General features: G+C 43.3%; 1 protein-coding gene across 3 annotated transcripts in view; it reads right to left on the minus strand.

Moving 5' to 3' along the window:
* The window catches only part of carmil2 (capping protein regulator and myosin 1 linker 2), a 198,951-nt gene that overhangs the window by 39,682 nt on the left and 142,009 nt on the right, over positions 1-17,260 (minus strand). For all 3 annotated transcript variants that reach the window (XM_078544182.1, XM_078544181.1, XM_078544183.1), the window contains 3 exons: positions 11,087-11,471; positions 6,218-6,334; positions 2,428-2,464 (listed from right to left, as the gene is read on the minus strand). In XM_078544182.1, coding sequence (XP_078400308.1) covers positions 2,428-2,464; positions 6,218-6,334; positions 11,087-11,471 — 539 coding nt within the window. The remainder of the gene's footprint in view (positions 1-2,427; positions 2,465-6,217; positions 6,335-11,086; positions 11,472-17,260) is intronic.

A 17,260-nucleotide genomic window follows, 5' to 3' on the forward strand; every position in this document is an offset into this window, starting at 1 on the left:
TGTTTAAAGTTTGCCCCACCCGCCCCCCCCCACCCCACCCCACCCCATACCACACAAAAAAGTTGGACAAGCCGGGTCTCGATCCTCTGATCCCTGTACAGCTTTGTGTCTGAACTAGCAATTATTCAGACAGCATGTGCGCATCATACAATCCTGAGTGTAAAATTGCTAATGCAATATAATCAGATTCTATGGGCTCTGTTCTTTTCATGGAGGTTAGCCCACTGTTTGTTGGAGTGCAATAAAACATGAGAAAGCTGATACTTAAGTGCATGCTGATTCTAAATAAAATGATCTGCTTTTAGAAGAACTCTTGGTCCTCAGACACCTGTTAAAGGAGTATAATATGATGAATTGCAGCATTATCATTGCATTCAACAGTGCTGAACACACCAATGGATCCCCTGAGTTAACTTGCACTTTACATTGCATTTATTCAATAATAAGTCATTAATTGCAAGGAGATTCTATGCATTTTGTTCAAATTGTTAAGTTAACCATGATTTCCTTTATACATTGTCCAGACTCACAGATGAAGAATGGGCAAAGCGCCAGAGGGCTGCTTGCATGAATAGAGACATACCTCACTTAAAAACTAGGCTGACATTTTGCATCGCAAACCAAAAATGTTATCTTTGCAGTGGGGCAATCAGTTCAAAACAATTTTTAACTTTGTTGGAAAAACTCAGCAGGTCTGGCAGCATCTGCGGAGAGGAATACAGTTAACGTTTCGAGTCCATATGACTCTCCATCAGAACTCTTCTGATGAAGAGCCATACCGACTCGAAACGTTAACTGTATTCCTCGTCGCAGATGCTGTCAGACCTGCTGAGTTTTTCCAGCTATTTTTGTTTTTGTTTCAGATTTCCAGCATCCGCAGTATTTTGCTTTTAATTTAACTTTGTTAGTCATTGTATGGGGTGGCAGGCTGCTAATCTCATCCTTGTTCTCAGGCAATTTCCACTTAAGTTCTGCAGCTGCCTGTCAGAAATTGCATGGGGTAGCTTCTTTAGCCTGAGTTTTCCTTTTCCCGTGTGGGCAAATGCCTGCTGTCCACTTGATGCTTCCTTCCAAAGACCAGGCTGAGATTGGGAACTCGCATGGCAGCAAAGGGACAAGGCAGAGAAGGTTCAAACATTACATAGAAGTGTGACATTTAACTGTTCTTTCATGTTTTAACACTACCAGGAAAATAACCAACAGATTAGTCTAAAACAAAACTTAACATACATACTACAAAAAAATAGTTATCTGTACAAGAGACTGAAGGGTTTAGAAAAGGCAGAGAACTAGATTATTTTAGGAACACCTTCGGTCTGTCCGCAAGCATGACCCAGACCTCCCTGTCGCTTGCCATTTCAACACTCCACCCTGCTCTCATGCCCACATGTTCGTCCTTAGCCTGCTGCAATGTTCCAGTGAAGCTCAACGCAAACTGGAAGAACAGCACTTCATCTTCCGACTAGGCACTTTACAGCCTTCCGGACTGAATATTGAGTTCAACAATTTTAGATCATGAACTCTCTCCTCCATGTTCCCTTTCCGATCCCCCTTTTTTCCAATAATTTACATAGATTTTTCTTCTCCCACCTATTTCCATTATTTTTAAATGTATTTCCATCCGTTGTTTTATCTCTACCTTTTAGCCTATTTTGATCCCTTCCCCCCACCCCACCCCACTAGGGCTATCTGTACCTTGCTCGTCCTGCTTTCTACCCTTAATGTCACCTATTAACACATTTCTTAGCTAATATCACCACCGTCAACACCTCTTTTTCCTTTTGTCTATGATATCTTTTGGCAATCTCCGCCTATCACTGGCCCTCTATCCAGCTCTACTTGTCCCACCCCCCTTAAACCAGCTTATATTTCACCTCTCTTCAATTTTTCCTTAGTTCTGTTGAAGAGTCATACGGACTCGAAACGTCAACTGTGTTCCTCTGCTGTCAGACCTGCTGAGTTTTTCCAGCTTTTTATTTTTGTTTTTGCTTTGGATTTCCAGCATCCGCAGTTTTTTGCTTTTAACTAGATTATCAACATGCTCAATGCAGTACCAAGGAACAAGATCTTTACCACTGATAATGGGTACTTTCCAATCTAGGATACATGCTGTATTTAATCTGCATTTTTGAAATAGGAACAGGAGGAACTGGGCTCTGATTCAACATTAACAGCAAAGGCAGCCAGCAATGGGCACCTACATCTCATTAACACCGAGTTAGATTTGATCCGTGGCTTTGATCTCAGAGATGAAAGAACATTGTGTGATATTGTAGTACCAGCACTTGTGTTTTAATTTTGAACGCAGAAACTGCATGTAGCAAATTTTAGTTCCATTTGTGGTGGCTGCAGAATTCTATTAAGAACAAGAGGAGTTTTTAAGTATTGCCAATATTTAAATGATTATTTAAGTTTGCTATGTCTTACCATTAGAGTTTGTTCCTTTTAATTCTGATTCTACACCCTAAAAAGCACAAAAAGGAAAGAATGAATGAGCACACAGTATACATTGTGTCTGGTACATGTATTTAGCTAAGTTAATTCCATTTACCCAAAGCCATCAAAACAGCCATTAAACAAACTCTTTGAAAACCAACAATAAATGAGCAATTAACTTTAATCCCTTTTTCAAGTCAGATGATGATCATTTTCTTTTTTGGGTCATTCTGCATTGTCTGTGGCTGACTCAGGAACTTTCTCCCTGACTTCTGCTTACATGACTCTGAAACTGGTAGTGTTACCAATATTCATGGATACCTTGCATCCCCACAATTTCTGGATGTACTTGTGCAATTCACATGAGAAATTTAAGTATAGTTTCCAATACGTTTCAATTCCTCACTTACATCATTAGCTACTAAAAATGTCCATAAGTTGTGCGACTTTCAAATGAGTCTTCAGTACTGGCAGTGCAACTGTCCATGAGGAAGTATTTGACAGCAATTCAAAAAATGGCTCTCCAGCCAAGTTTCCTTCCCCCCTTATGAATCTGTGAATGTGTATGCGGACATCCCACTTGCCCCTGGTGACATGCTCCTGTACTGTATCTTCCTCCAATGACTGTACAGTCTATTTGTTCCAAACATGGGTCTTTGAAACTTCCTGCAACAAAAATTGTTCCTTGTTGTGTTCGTTTGACAACGGGTACAAAAAGGATCAATTTCACTGTGCATTATCATGGGTTGCAAGGATGCATAATAAATGTCTGACCGCAGACTGGTGTGGTCCATCTTTCTGGTGCTTGAAACAATCACCTAAAACAAGTATTAGGTCCCCTGCATATGCTAATGAGAAGCCTGATTACCCACTTAGGACCCCTGCAAGAAATTGGGCTGCTCTGAACAGAGTGGGCCTTGGGCTGTAGCTGCACTTCAAAAATAATTCACCAGTTATGATGGAATTTGGGATTTATGGGGGATAAGAAGGACTTTTTAAATGCTTGGTGAGGTCTTGTATGAACATAGGAACAGGAGAGGGCCATTTAGCCCCTGAATCAATTTCTGCCATTCAATGAGATTTTGGCTGATCTGTGACCTAACTCTACATTCCTGCCTTTGCCCCTATCCCTTAATACCTTTGGATAACAAAAATCTAACAATCTGTTTTAAAATTAACAATTGATCTGGCATCAATTGCTGTAGAAAAGAGTTGTAAACTCCCACCACCCTTTGTGTGATGAAGTGTTTCCTAATTTCCATCCTGATGGGTCAGACTCTAATTTTTTGCCTCAGCTGTGTAGATCTACACTCCCTGATAGCGGAAATAGTTTCTCCCAGTCTACCCTATCTGTTCCCTTTAGGATCTTGAAACTTTGACCAAATCACCCCTTAACCTTCTAAATTCCCTGGAATACAACCTTAGTTTGTGCAATCTCTCCAATTTAATCATTGGAAACCAAGTTTCATTCTGGTGAATCTACACTGCACTCCCTCCAATGCCAATGTATTCTTCCTGAGGTGTGGTGCCCAGAACTGTTCACTGTATTCCAGGAGAGGTTTAACCAGGGTTCTATATAGCTGGAGCATGACTTCTACCCATTTGTATTCTATTCCTTAAGATATAAAGGCCAGCATTCTATTAACCTTTTGAATTATCTTTCCGTGTTCATGACATTTTAATAATCTTTGTGCCTGGACCCCCAAGTCTCTTTGGACCTCCACTGTTTCTAGCTTTTCACCATTTAGGAAGTACCCTGGTCTATCCTTTTTAGGTCCAAGGCGGATGATCTCACATTGCCTACATTGCAATCCATTTGCCACAGTTTTGCCCATTCACTTAATCTATCAATTGCTGTGTAATTTTATGCTTCCATCTACACTGCTTGCAACATTGCCTATCTTTATGTTATCAGCTAATTTGGATATGTGGCTTTCCATCCCATCATCTAAATCATTAACAAATAAAGTAAACTGTTAAGGGCCCAACACAGATCCTTGCGGATATCATTAATCAGATCCTGCCAATTAGAATGCCTGCCCATTATCCCTACTCTCAGCCAATTTCCTAACTAGATCAACAATTTGCCTTCAGTTCCATGATCTTCAACTTTACCTTATGCTAGTCCATATGAATAACATCCATAGACATTCCCCTACCTACTACTTTAGTCACTTCTTCAAAAAAATTTAATCAGATTCACCAGGCATGACACCTTTAGAAATCCAAGCTGGCACTGTGTGATCAGCTGAAAATTTTCAACGTTTTAGTAACCCCATCCTTACTTACAGACTCTAGCAACTTTAGACAAACTGGCCTATAATTTCCTTCTTTCTCTCTTTCACCTTTCTGAAATAAGAGGTTTATATTGAAAAATTCAATATAAAGGAACGGTTCCCGAATCGAGAGAACTTTGGAAGATCATAGTTTGGCCATCTGCAATGTTCTCACCTACTTCCTTTAATATCCTGGGATGGAAACCATCCGCTCCTGGGGAATTGTCACTCTTTAAACTATTAATTTCTCCATTACTGTTATCTTGCTTACATTAATTTTGTTGAGGCCCTGTCCCCGATTCAATAATAGTTTCCCTGGGATATCTGGCATGCTGCACTGTACCTCTTCCTCAACTGTAAATAGTGAAACAAAGTAATTATTCAGCCTGCAGGAGCAAAAGGACCTGGGGCTATAAGTGCACAAATCATTGAAGGTGGCAGGGCAGCTTGAGAGAGTGGTTAAATAAGCATACGGGATTTGGGCTTTATAAACAAGGTAATAGAGTACAAAAGCAAGGAAGTTATGATAAACCTGTATAAAACACTAGTTCAGCCTCAATTAGAGTGCTGAATCTATAGTTCTAGGCACCACACTTAAAGAAGGACATGATGGCATTAGAGAGGGTGCAGAAAAGATTCGCGAGAACGGTTCTGGGGATGAGGAGCTTCAGTTGCTTAGATAGATTGAAGAAGCTGCAGCTGTTCTCCTTGAAGGAATAGTTGAGAGGAGATTTGATAGAGGTATTCAAAATGATGAGGGATCTGGACAGAGTAGATAGGGAGAAACTGTTTCCATTGATGGAAGCATCGAGAACCAGAGGGCACAGATTTAAGGTGATTGACAAAAGAAGCAATGGTGACATGAGGAAAAACTCTTTTATGCAGCGAGTGGTTAATATCTGGAATGCACGGCCTGAGAGTGTGGTGGAGGCAGATTTGATCATAGCTTTTAAAAGAGAATTGGATCATTATCTGAACAGGAAAAATCTGCAGGGCTGGTGGTTTCACTGGGCACAATGGCAATTTGGTGTCGAGTATACCTGTGGGCCACAAATGGCCCATGCCCTTCCCCGCCCCTTTTACATAGTGCAGCTTTTACCTACATTAGCTGGTGGCATCCCGATCATGTGAGCATTCAAATAATCTCAACAACATTGAGATGGAATATCAAATCTTAATCTTGTTACTTTCATCACATAAAGTACTAGTGCAGAGCTACAACTGAAAGGCATTGTGGTTTATAATTCTTCAGATAAACTGTACAATTCGAGCTATGTTAGAGAAATAAAGGAATTTGATTTTATGGGTTGCCTTCTCACATCCTCCAGACGTCCCAAAGCCCTTCACAGCCGGTGAATTATTTTAAAAAGTGCAATCACAGTTGTTACACAGGCCAACGTGATGACAAAGGTTTCCTTGCAATATCAGAAAGATTGCTGCAGGGCCTGGAAAACAAAGAAACTTCAAACATTCTCATGCTGTTTTCAAAATAAGCTATCTCTTACCAGTTTCATCTTAGGGTCAGAGTGCATCACCTTCAGGCCCGCTCTATCTAGCACTCGGTGTATGTGCTGTTCAGATCTGAGCAACTGACTTCTTTCACACAGCTCTGATTTAGATTCCTGTGTGTTGACAGAAATGATAGAGTCTTAATATTAATTCACAAAACAGGACTTTAAACTAGAAAGTGGGGGTGGGGAGGGAAGGGTAAAACTCCAAGAAGTATGACTAACGGGAAACAAAGCAGCAGGTTAGCGTGTGGTGGGGGGGTGGATTCAACTTCATGGAAAATTATGAAAAAACTGAAAAGGAGAGCCCAGGAGAGTCTATTAAAGTCGCCAGAACACAAAATAGGACAGAGTGTTTGGAAAGGGCTAGAAATCTAACTTCAAGCACATCAGATAAAGGGATGACAATGAGAAAGGGGACGGGAAATACAGGACTGAAGGTGTTGTATTGAATGCACGCAGTATATGAAATAAGGTAAATGAGCTTGTGGCGCAGATTGAAATTGGCAGGTATGATGTGGTGGGCATTACAGAGACATGGCTGCAAGGGGATCAGGATTGGGAGCTAAATATCCAAGGATATACATCCTATCGAAAAGATAGGCAGGTTGGCAGAGGGGGTGGGGTTGCTTTGTTAGTAAGAAATGAAATTAAATCGATAGCAAGAAATGATGTAGGGTCAGGTGATGTAGAATCTGTGTGGGTAGAGTTGAGGAACCGCAAAGGTAAAAAAACCATAATGGGAGTTATGTACAGGCCTCCGAACAGTAGTCAGGATGTGGGGCACAAGATACACCAGGAGATAGAAAAGGTGTGTAAGAAAGGCAAGGTTACAGTGATCATGGGGGATTTCAATATGCAGGTAGACTGGGAAAATCAGGTTGTTAGTGGATCCCAAGAAAAGGAATTTGTGGAATGTCTACAAGATGGCTTTTTGGAGCAGCTTGTGGTGGAGCCCACTAGGGAACAGGCAATTCTAGATTTAGTGATGTGCAATGAGGCAGATTTGATTAGGGAACTTAAGGTGAAGGAACCCTTAGGAGGAAGTGACCATAATATGATAGAATTTACCCTGCAATTTGAGAGGAAAAAGCTGGAATCAGATGTAACGGTATTACAGTTGAATAAAGGCAACTACAGAGGCATGAGGGAGGAGCTGGCCAGAATTGACTGGGAGATGGGCATAGCAGGAAAGACAGTGGAACAGCAATGGCAGGAGTTTCTGGGAGTAATTTGGGAGACACAGCAAAAATTCATCCCTAGGAAGAAGAAGCATACTAAAGGGAGGATGAGGCAACCAAGGCTGACAAGGGAAGTCAGGGACAGCATAAAAGCTAAAGAGAAAGCATACAATGCGGCGAAGAGCAGTGGGAAACCAGGGGATTGGGAAGCCTACAAAGACCAACAGAGGACAACTAAAAACGAAATAAGGAGGGAGAAGATTAAATATGAGGGTAAACTAGCCAGTAATATAAAAGAAGATTGCAAGAGTTTTTTTAGATATATAAAGGGTAAGAGAGAGGCAAAAGTGGACATTGGGCCGCTGGAAAATGACGCTGGAGAAGTAGTAGTGGGGAACAAAGAAATGGCGGAGGAACTGAATAGGTACTTTGCGTCAGTCTTCACGGTGGAAGACACAAGTAACATCCCCAAAGTTCAAGAGAGTCGGGGGGCAGAGGTGAGTATGGTGGCCATTACCAAGGAGAAGGTGCTAGGAAAACTGAAAGGTCTGAAGGTGGATAAATCACCTGGACCAGATGGATTACACCCCAGAGTTCTGAAGGAGATAGCTGAAGAGATAGTGGAGGCGTTGGTGGTGATCTTTCAGGAATCACTGGAGTCAGGGAGGATCCCAGAGGACTGGAAAATCGCTAATGTAACCCCCCTGTTTAAGAAAGGAGTGAGGCAAAAGACGGGAAATTACAGGCTGATTAGCCTGACGTCGGTCGGTAAGATTTTAGAGTCCATTATTAAGGATGAGATTTCAGAATACTTGTAAGTGCATGGTAAAATAGAGCAAAGTCAGCATGGTTTCATCAAGGGGAGGTCATGCCTGACAAATCTGTTAGAATTCTTTGAGGAGGTAACGAGTAGGTTAGACAAAGGAGAGCCAATGGATGTTATCTACTTGGACTTCGAGAAGGCCTTTGACAAGGTGCCGCACAGGAGGCTGCTCAGTAAGAGCCCATGGTGTTAGAGGCAAGGTATTAGCATGGATAGAAGATTGGCTGTCTGGCAGGAGGCAGAGAGTGGAGATAAGGGGGTCCTTCTCAGGATGGCAGCCGGTGACTAGTGGAGCTCCGCAGGGCTCAGTGTTGGGACCACAACTTTTCACTTTATACATTAATGATCTAGATGAAGGAACTGAGGGCATCCTGGTTAAGTTTGCAGATGATACAAAGATAGGTGGAGGGACAGGTAGTATTGAGGAGGCGGGGAGGCTGCAGAAGGATTTGGACAGGTTTGGAGAATGGGCAAAGAAGTGGCAGATGGAATACAACGTGAGGAAGTGTGAGGTCATGCACTTTGGTAGGAAGAATAGAGGCATGGACTATTTTCTAAATGGGGAGAGAATTCAGAAATCTGGAGTGCAAAGGGACTTGGGAGTCCTAGTCCAGGATTCTCTTAAGGTTAACTTGCAGGTTGTCGCGGTAGTTAGGAAGGCAAATGCAATGTTGGCATTAATTTCGCGAGGACTAGAATATAAAAGCAGGGATGTGCTGCTGAGGCTTTATAAGGCTCTGGTCAGATCACATTTAGAATATTGTGAGCAATTTTGGGCCCCGTATCTCAGAAAGGACGCGCTGGCCCTGGAGAGGGTCCAGAGGAGGTTCACGAGAATGATCCCAGGAATGAAAGGCTTAACATATGAGGAACATTTGAGGACTCTGGGTCTATACTCGATGGAGTTTAGAAGGATGAGGGGTGATCTGATTGAAACTTACAGAATACTGAAAGGCCTGGATAGAGTGGATGTGGGGAAGATGTTTCCATTAGTAGGAGAGACTAGGACCCGAGGGCACAGCCTCAGAGTAAAGGGAAGACCTTTTAGAACAGAGATGAGGAGAAACTTCTTTAGCCAGAGAGTGGTGAATCTATGGAATTCATTGCCACAGGAGGCTGTGGAAGCCAGGTCATTAAGTGTATTTAAGACCGAGATAGATAGGTTCTTGATTGGTAAAGGGATCAAAGGTTACGGGGAGAAGGCGGGAGAATGGGGTTGAGAAACTTATCAACCATGATTGAATGGCAGAGCAGACTTGATGGGCCGATTGGCCTAATTTTTGCTCCTACGTCTTATGGTCTTAAAACCATAGGTTTCAAATGGCAATGCAGTATTCAGTTTAAACAAAGTTCAGGCATTGCTGTACCATCACTAGCTCTTTACAGGTAAGACACACAAAAAAAGAAAAATAAAACTGATGCAATATTTTTTTCACTGTCAATGTGTGGGTCTTCTTTCCCTTCCACCTTCTCCAGATGTGTTTGACTCATGCTGGCTGCTGCTCTATGGGTGCTGGTACTTTTCCCAAAGTGTCCCTATAGGGCATCACACCCGAGTTTGATCCTGTCCTAACATGACACTTCTCTGTGCCACTTCCCAGCATCAGTCTACGGTAATCCTCTTCCCTTCTGGTCAAGGCCTAAGGTGCTGGAACTAAGGATAGAGCCCAACTCCCACCATAGCTGTGATCAGCTAATTGAGCACAGAATGCGAATAAAAGCGTGAGCCTTCTGGTTTGCATGAGTCAATCATTCAATGCAATTACCAACCATTAGGTTCTAATTTTTTGTTTCTCTCCAACCATAAATTCTCTCCACTTCTACAGTTCAAACTCACAGTCTCACAATTTCACTTGACCAGACTGGGCTATGGGCTTCCCCTTGGCCCTGCCAACATTTTGTTGGTTGCAAGGAGTCCACATGTGGAGGGATGCTGGGTCTTTATTTTAAATCTTTCACAGAATGTGGGCATTGCTGACTAGGCCATCATGTGTTGCCCACCCTTAATTACACTTATAAAGGTGGTAGTACCTTTTTGGATCACTGAAATCCATGTGGTGTAGGTACACCCACAGTGTTGTTAGGAAGGGAGTTCTGGCATTTTGCCCCAGTGACAGTTAAGGAAAGGTAATGTAGTCCCAAGTCAGGGTGGCATATGGCTTGGAGGGGAACCTGCAGGTGGTGGTGTTCCCACAGGTCTGCTGTCCTTGTCCTTCTAGGTGGTTGAGGTTGCAGGTTTGGAAGATGATGTCAGAAGAGGCATGGTGAGTTGCTGTAGTGCATCTTGTATATGATACACACTGCTGCCACTGTGTGTCAGTAAGTTTTATGTCTTTCGTCTCTCATAGAATGATTGAACTAAAATATGGTGTCTGCAACTTCCTCAGTTAGTCCTTGAACTTGGCAGCAGAGCTCCCATGGGAGAGCTGCCCTAAATTTCAGAGCAGTCTTGAGAGTCTGGGGATGAGTTAACTTGCATATCCGTTCAGCCAGATAATGCTGTAGTGTTTGAAGTTGGGGGTGGAGAGAAATTAATATCAGGTGACAACTTTCAGATAATGTGGTAATGTTATCACTGATAATGGTATATGCGAAAGGTGTGATGCAATGCCTAAGCTGTGTGTTATCCATTAAAAAAACAGAAACTGCTGGAAATAAACCACAGTTCCATTAGGATCTGAAAAGAGAAAAACAGATTAATGTTTCAGCTATAGCATTTCAACAGATTTGGACAATGCACGATGATTTATTTTATTTCAGATTTCCAGCATTTGCACTTTTTTTTCAATCTGTTAGCCATAGTGCATGCACATTTTACTTTGCAGCAAGTTTTTACGAGTATCTCCATTGTTTTTAACACACCTTGCCATGTACTGTGAACTGCACAGACAATTCCTTGGCATCCTTGTTTTCAGGGAATAAAATCAATGAACGTGTTTTGACACCTCTTAACAGTGATTGGCGCCTGGACATACTTTCTTGCTTGGCATGTTCTGCACTGTCCTCGTGTGGTTTAGCTTGGCCATGCATCTCCACAGATTTCCTCTGGAATTTCAGGGTATCTGTGGATAAACTTTTCTTGCTTTTCTGCTGGTTTCCCTCAGGGTCCTTCTCTGCCTTTTGCATTTTATGGAACCTGGTTTTCTTGAAAACAAATAAGTCACTGAGTTTGGGATATTTCTTTTTTGTTTTTGGGAGCGCCAATAATGAAGTGCTCGGTTCTTCTTGCTTTGGAGGTTGGCCTTTCCTGCAAGAAGCAAAGAAATAGGTTAAAAAGACCTAGTCAGGCATCAGCGATGCAGGTTCCCTGGCATACAAACACCTTCTCTTGTTTGGATTCCTCAGCCAATCAGGTTCATATGTCAAGGCATTAAATTAGACTGTTCTGACCAACAATAGTGGGGCTTATTTATTGTTTGAAATCATAGTTAATAATAGATTACTTAACAATGTTGACTCGGCCTGAAGTTGCCACCTTGCAATTTCATAACATCAATTGCACAGATGACCCAGGGTGTTTGGCGGTGTGGGGGGTGGGGGTGGGGGTGGGGGAGGTGGGAGTGGTGCAGTAGCTTTAACCTAACCCGCCTGACAGAAAATCAATAAGATCAGATCAGCCACCTGTTTTATGCTTCTATTGAAGTCAGCAGTGAGTAAAATCAGCTAGAGTATAAAAGGTGAATGAACATGGGGTTAGAGAGGAGAGGTCTGAAATATCTCCTTAAAAATAATTCAATTACTTCACAATATAGAATCATTGTCCCTTCTATTGTGTTGTACCCAATGCTGCATCAAGTTGCTTGTTCAAGGTCGAACTGGATCAGGCCGAGGATTTTGTTTTCATGCATGATTTCTATAACTATCAGCATAATTGAATACAGTATTGGAAATTCAGGGACACGAGTGGCCTTGAGTGTTGAAGAACCTAACCTCTGTTTAAGCAGATGGCAACTGAGGAAACATTCACCAGTTCAGAGAATGAGGTGACTTCAAATCAAAGGTCCTCAGTACAATTAAAAGAGTCACATTTGGCACAGTGTGACATGTGTGACAAGAGTTTCAAAGAGGAGCCATACTGGACTCGATATGTTAACTCTTTCTCTCGCCATAGATGCTGCCTGACCTGCTGAATTTTTCCAACACTTTCTGTTGTTATTTCACATGCAGCACAGGATCCCCCAGGTTACAAACCTCTGCTCCAAAGAACAGCTAGTGATGGATGACAAGTAGATTGAGTAGGAAACACTCAAGAACTCCATGCAATACATGTTAATGAGATTCCAAAACACAAGAAGAAACAATCAGATCAGATCAGATCAGATCAGACTGTGGTGCTGGTCCTTACTTGTGTGTTGAGAAAGTTGATCTCTCCTGTCCCTTGTATGGAATCATTTCTCTGTGGTGAAAATGCCTATTTTATATCGAAAGATAGGTCACCTGAAACATTAACTCTGTTTCTCTCTCCATTGATGCTGCCTGCACTGCTGAGTATTTTCAGTATTTTCTAATTAAAAGTTGTTTTAATTAAGGCCTTCAATGAAGGCTGATGAAAGCAGTGTTTTGTGTATGGACTTTGAAAAGGTATTTGATAAAGAGCCACATACCAAACCGATTAGCAAAATAGAAGCACATGAATTTAAAGATGGTGTGGCAGTGCAGATATTAAATTGGTTAAGCAGAGAGCAGTGGTTGTTTCTCAGACACGAGGGAAATATATAGTGGTGGCTTCCAGTGGTTCGTATTAGGACAACTGCTCATTTCGTTTTACTTTAATGACACGGACTTGGGTATAAGGGGACAAGGTTTGCTCAGGGAAAATGGGTGATAATTGGCTCATTAATGACATCCTGGCCACAGCGGCCAGCAATCCCACATCAGCCCCTTCCCCTTTCCGATTTAATCGAGGGAAGTTTTCATGCTGCCCAGAGACTGACGCGGGGCCTTCCCTGTGATTACGTGGCCCAGTCGCTATGGTTCCCGCCACGAGTGGCTGCTTTAAATCCAACCCAAAGATTCTCTTGCTGCTTATTCACACATTTTCTCAACATTTATGAAGAAAATACAAGTAAAAAAAGTTTTCTGGAGAGTAGTCAGCAAGCATGGCAAGACAAATGAATTGCAAACTGGCAGGACATCAGTTTACAACCGCTGATTCCCAGATTCCCATAGATTCTCAGAAATGGATTTTAACCCTAGTGGTGTAAGATCTTAAGAAATAGGAGCAGGAGTAGGCTGATGAAAGCAGTGTTTTGTGTATGGACTTTGAAAAGGTATTTGATAAAGAGCCACATACCAAACCGATTAGCAAAATAGAAGCACATGAATTTAAAGATGGTGTGGCAGTGCAGATATTAAATTGGTTAAGCAGAGAGCAGTGGTTGTTTCTCAGACACGAGGGAAATATATAGTGGTGGCTTCCAGTGGTTCGTATTAGGACAACTGCTCATTTCGTTTTACTTTAATGACACGGACTTGGGTATAAGGGGACAAGGTTTGCTCAGGGAAAATGGGTGATAATTGGCTCATTAATGACATCCTGGCCACAGCGGCCAGCAATCCCACATCAGCCCCTTCCCCTTTCCGATTTAATCGAGGGAAGTTTTCATGCTGCCCAGAGACTGACGCGGGGCCTTCCCTGTGATTACGTGGCCCAGTCGCTATGGTTCCCGCCACGAGTGGCTGCTTTAAATCCAACCCAAAGATTCTCTTGCTGCTTATTCACACATTTTCTCAACATTTATGAAGAAAATACAAGTAAAAAAAGTTTTCTGGAGAGTAGTCAGCAAGCATGGCAAGACAAATGAATTGCAAACTGGCAGGACATCAGTTTACAACCGCTGATTCCCAGATTCCCATAGATTCTCAGAAATGGATTTTAACCCTAGTGGTGTAAGATCTTAAGAAATAGGAGCAGGAGTAGGCCATTCGACTCATTGAGCCTGCTCTGCCATTCAATAAAATTGTGGCTGATTTGGTTGTGACCTTGACTCTACTTCCCTGCCTGCCCTCATAACCATTGACTCCCTTGTCAATTAAAAATCTGTCTAACTCAGTCTTGAATATATTCAATGACCCAGCCTCCACTGCTCCCTGGGGAAGTGAATTCCAAAGACCTTTGAGAGAGGAAATTCCTCCTCATCTCCGTGATAAATAGGAGGCCCCTTATTTTTAAACCGTGCCTTCTAATTCTAGATTCCCCCACGACAGGAAACATCCTCTCAGTATCTATCCTGTCAAGCCCCCTCAGAAACTTACATGTTTCAATAAGGTCACCTCTCATTCTTCTAAACTCCAAAGAGTACAATCTCAACCTGCTCAACCTTTCCTCATAAAACAAATCCCTCATCCCAGGAATCAGCCTCAAAATATACTCAAAATAAAGAATTATTTTGCCTATGTTTAGTGATTGTTATAAGCAACTAGGAATTTATCCCCTGAATTATTCATCGTTGCTGTCGGCCTGATAATGCTGTGACATTCCAATGGGAATTCTGATTTCGCAAAACCACTATCATTACTCCCACCCACAGCTGCATCATCAGATAGGAGCCACACTAGCGAGCAGAACTGATTTTCACCTACACAGGGAAGCAAGCAGACACTAACCTTCACTGGTTAGTGGATATTTTTTGGGCTGGGGGGAAGATTTGTCGTGGAGTTCTCCAGGGATCAGTACTGGGACCCTTGGGCGGAATCATCCGCACCCATTTGTGGTGGGTGTCATGGCGGGTGGGAGCGGAAAATATCGGGAGGTCGCAAAAATCGGTTTCACGTCGTGGTGACACCAATTTGTGATCGTCCGCTCCACCCATCAATGGCGGGCTGCGTTTCCCACCACCGCACATCGGGAACCTAATTTCAATACTTTAACGTCTCATTTTAAGCCCTGCTCACCGGAATCATCCCCCCCCCCAACCACGCTGGGTCATCCGGGCACGTCGGTGTATTTCGCAACTGGACATAAGCAACGTGCACCTGGTGAGCTGCACTTCACTCGGGACTTCGAGGTTTGTTTGCCCACCCTGCTTCATGCAGCACTTGTGATCATCAGCGCCAGGTTTCACAGGCAGCACCACATCACTTTTAGGGGGGGGGGTCACAGGCAGGTCTCTACCTACCGCACCAGCTGTAAGGCTTTTCAACAGCTGCAGGGCTAGGGCTTGCTTGGGGAAGGGGGAGAAGTGGCCTCAGGCAAGGGAAGAGGCTGCAGGGCGAGGGCTGTACTGGGAAAGGGGGGCATCCCAGGGTGTGTGTGGGGGCACATGTTGATTGTGCAAGAGGCCTCAAGATGGTGAGGGCTGAGGAGGCAGTCTCCAGAGGAGATGAGGCCAGATGGAGGTGTGAGGGTGTGTGTGAGAGAGTGAGTGGTGATGTCCCTTGATCTGGCAGTTAGTGAGATGCCAGAGAATGTGTGATGGGCTTGTGGGTGTGTGAGTTTACAGTGATGAAATGGTTACCTTACCCTGGCAGTATGGATGAGATCATTAATCCTCTTTCTGTGCTGGATGGCAAACCTGTTCTGTGCAGTATTGGCACTGACCACCACTGCCACTGCCTCTCAAACTGGAGTGCTGAGATTGCTGGACCTCCTGCGGCCAGAGGGGGTGGAGGACATCATGGTGGGTCTCCACAAGACATTCCAGTGATGGGCCACTGAACGTTTCTTGGCTTTCAGGGCCATGTCTTCACTGGAGCAGTCCTGGGCTGCAAGCATCGAGAACTGTGTGCATGGTTGCAGTTTAGATATGGCACCCGGCATGAGGAAACGGTGAGGTTGCGGCGTGGCAGACAATTCAGAGGCTGCCCACCAATGAGTCAGCATGTTTCCTGTGGCTGCATAATTAATGAGGTGGGAGGCAGACGATATGGTGTGAAAACCCACCATTGCAGCCGGCGGGTAAAACATCATTTTTCACGCCCGCTACTGCACTTAGTGCAATTCTGGGATGATGCCACCCCTTGTTTTACCTGAGATATATTAATGATTCAGGTCTTGTGTGCAGAGGACAATTTCAAAGTTTGCGGATGATACAAAACTTGGGAGCATTGTAAACTGTGAGGAGGACAATATAGAACTTCAAAAGGACATTGACACATTGGTGGAGTGGGCAGATAGGTGGCAAATGAAGTTCAATGTGGAGAAGTGTGAGGTGATGCATTTGGGTCGGAAGAACATGGAGAAACAACATAAAATAAGGGGTAAAACTCTAAAGGGTGCACAGGAGCAGAGGAACCTGGTGTATATGTGCATAGTTCAACGAAGCAGGCAGGACAGGTGTGCAGAGCAGTTAATAAAGCATACAGTATCCCAGGCTTTATTAATAGGGGCATAGAGTACAACAGCGAGGCAGTTATGCTGAAGCTGTTTGGGACACTAGTTAGACCTCAGCTGGAGTATTGTGTACAGTTCTGGGTGACACACTTTAGAAAGGATGTGAACGCATTGGAGAGAGTGCAGCACAGGTTTACAAGAATGAAGTTTCTCATTCCTGGAACCAGTTATGAAGATAGATTGAAGAGGTTGGGACTGTTCTCCTTGCACAGGAGAAGGCTAAGAGGAGATTTGATAGAGGTGTTCAAAATGATGAGGCAGCCAGACAGAGTAGATAGCGAGAAACTGTCCCCACTCATAAAAGGATCGAGAATGAGAGGGCACAGATTTAAGGTGATTTGCAAAAGAAGCAAATGTGGTGTGAGAAAAAACTTTTTCACACAGCGAGTAGTTCAGGTCTGGAATGTACTGCCTGGAAGTGTGGTGGAGGCAGGTTCAATCGGGGCATTCAAGCGGGTATTAGATGATTATTTAAATGGAAACAATGTGCAGGGTTATGGAGAAAGGGCTGGAGAATGGCACTGAGTCTTAATGCTCATTTGGAGAGCTGGTGCAGACATGATGGGCCAAATGGCCTCCTTCTGCACCATAACAATTCTGTGATTCACTGGCTGTCTGCATGAAATGCATCAAATAATGGGTAGGCAGACTGAAGGCTTACTCTGTGGATCAAGCCTTTCACTCATTCTTGCACTCAGTATAAC

This window comes from Cetorhinus maximus, chromosome 6 (genome assembly GCF_964194155.1).
Source record: "Cetorhinus maximus chromosome 6, sCetMax3.hap1.1, whole genome shotgun sequence".
Classification (NCBI taxonomy): Eukaryota; Metazoa; Chordata; class Chondrichthyes; order Lamniformes; family Cetorhinidae; genus Cetorhinus; species Cetorhinus maximus.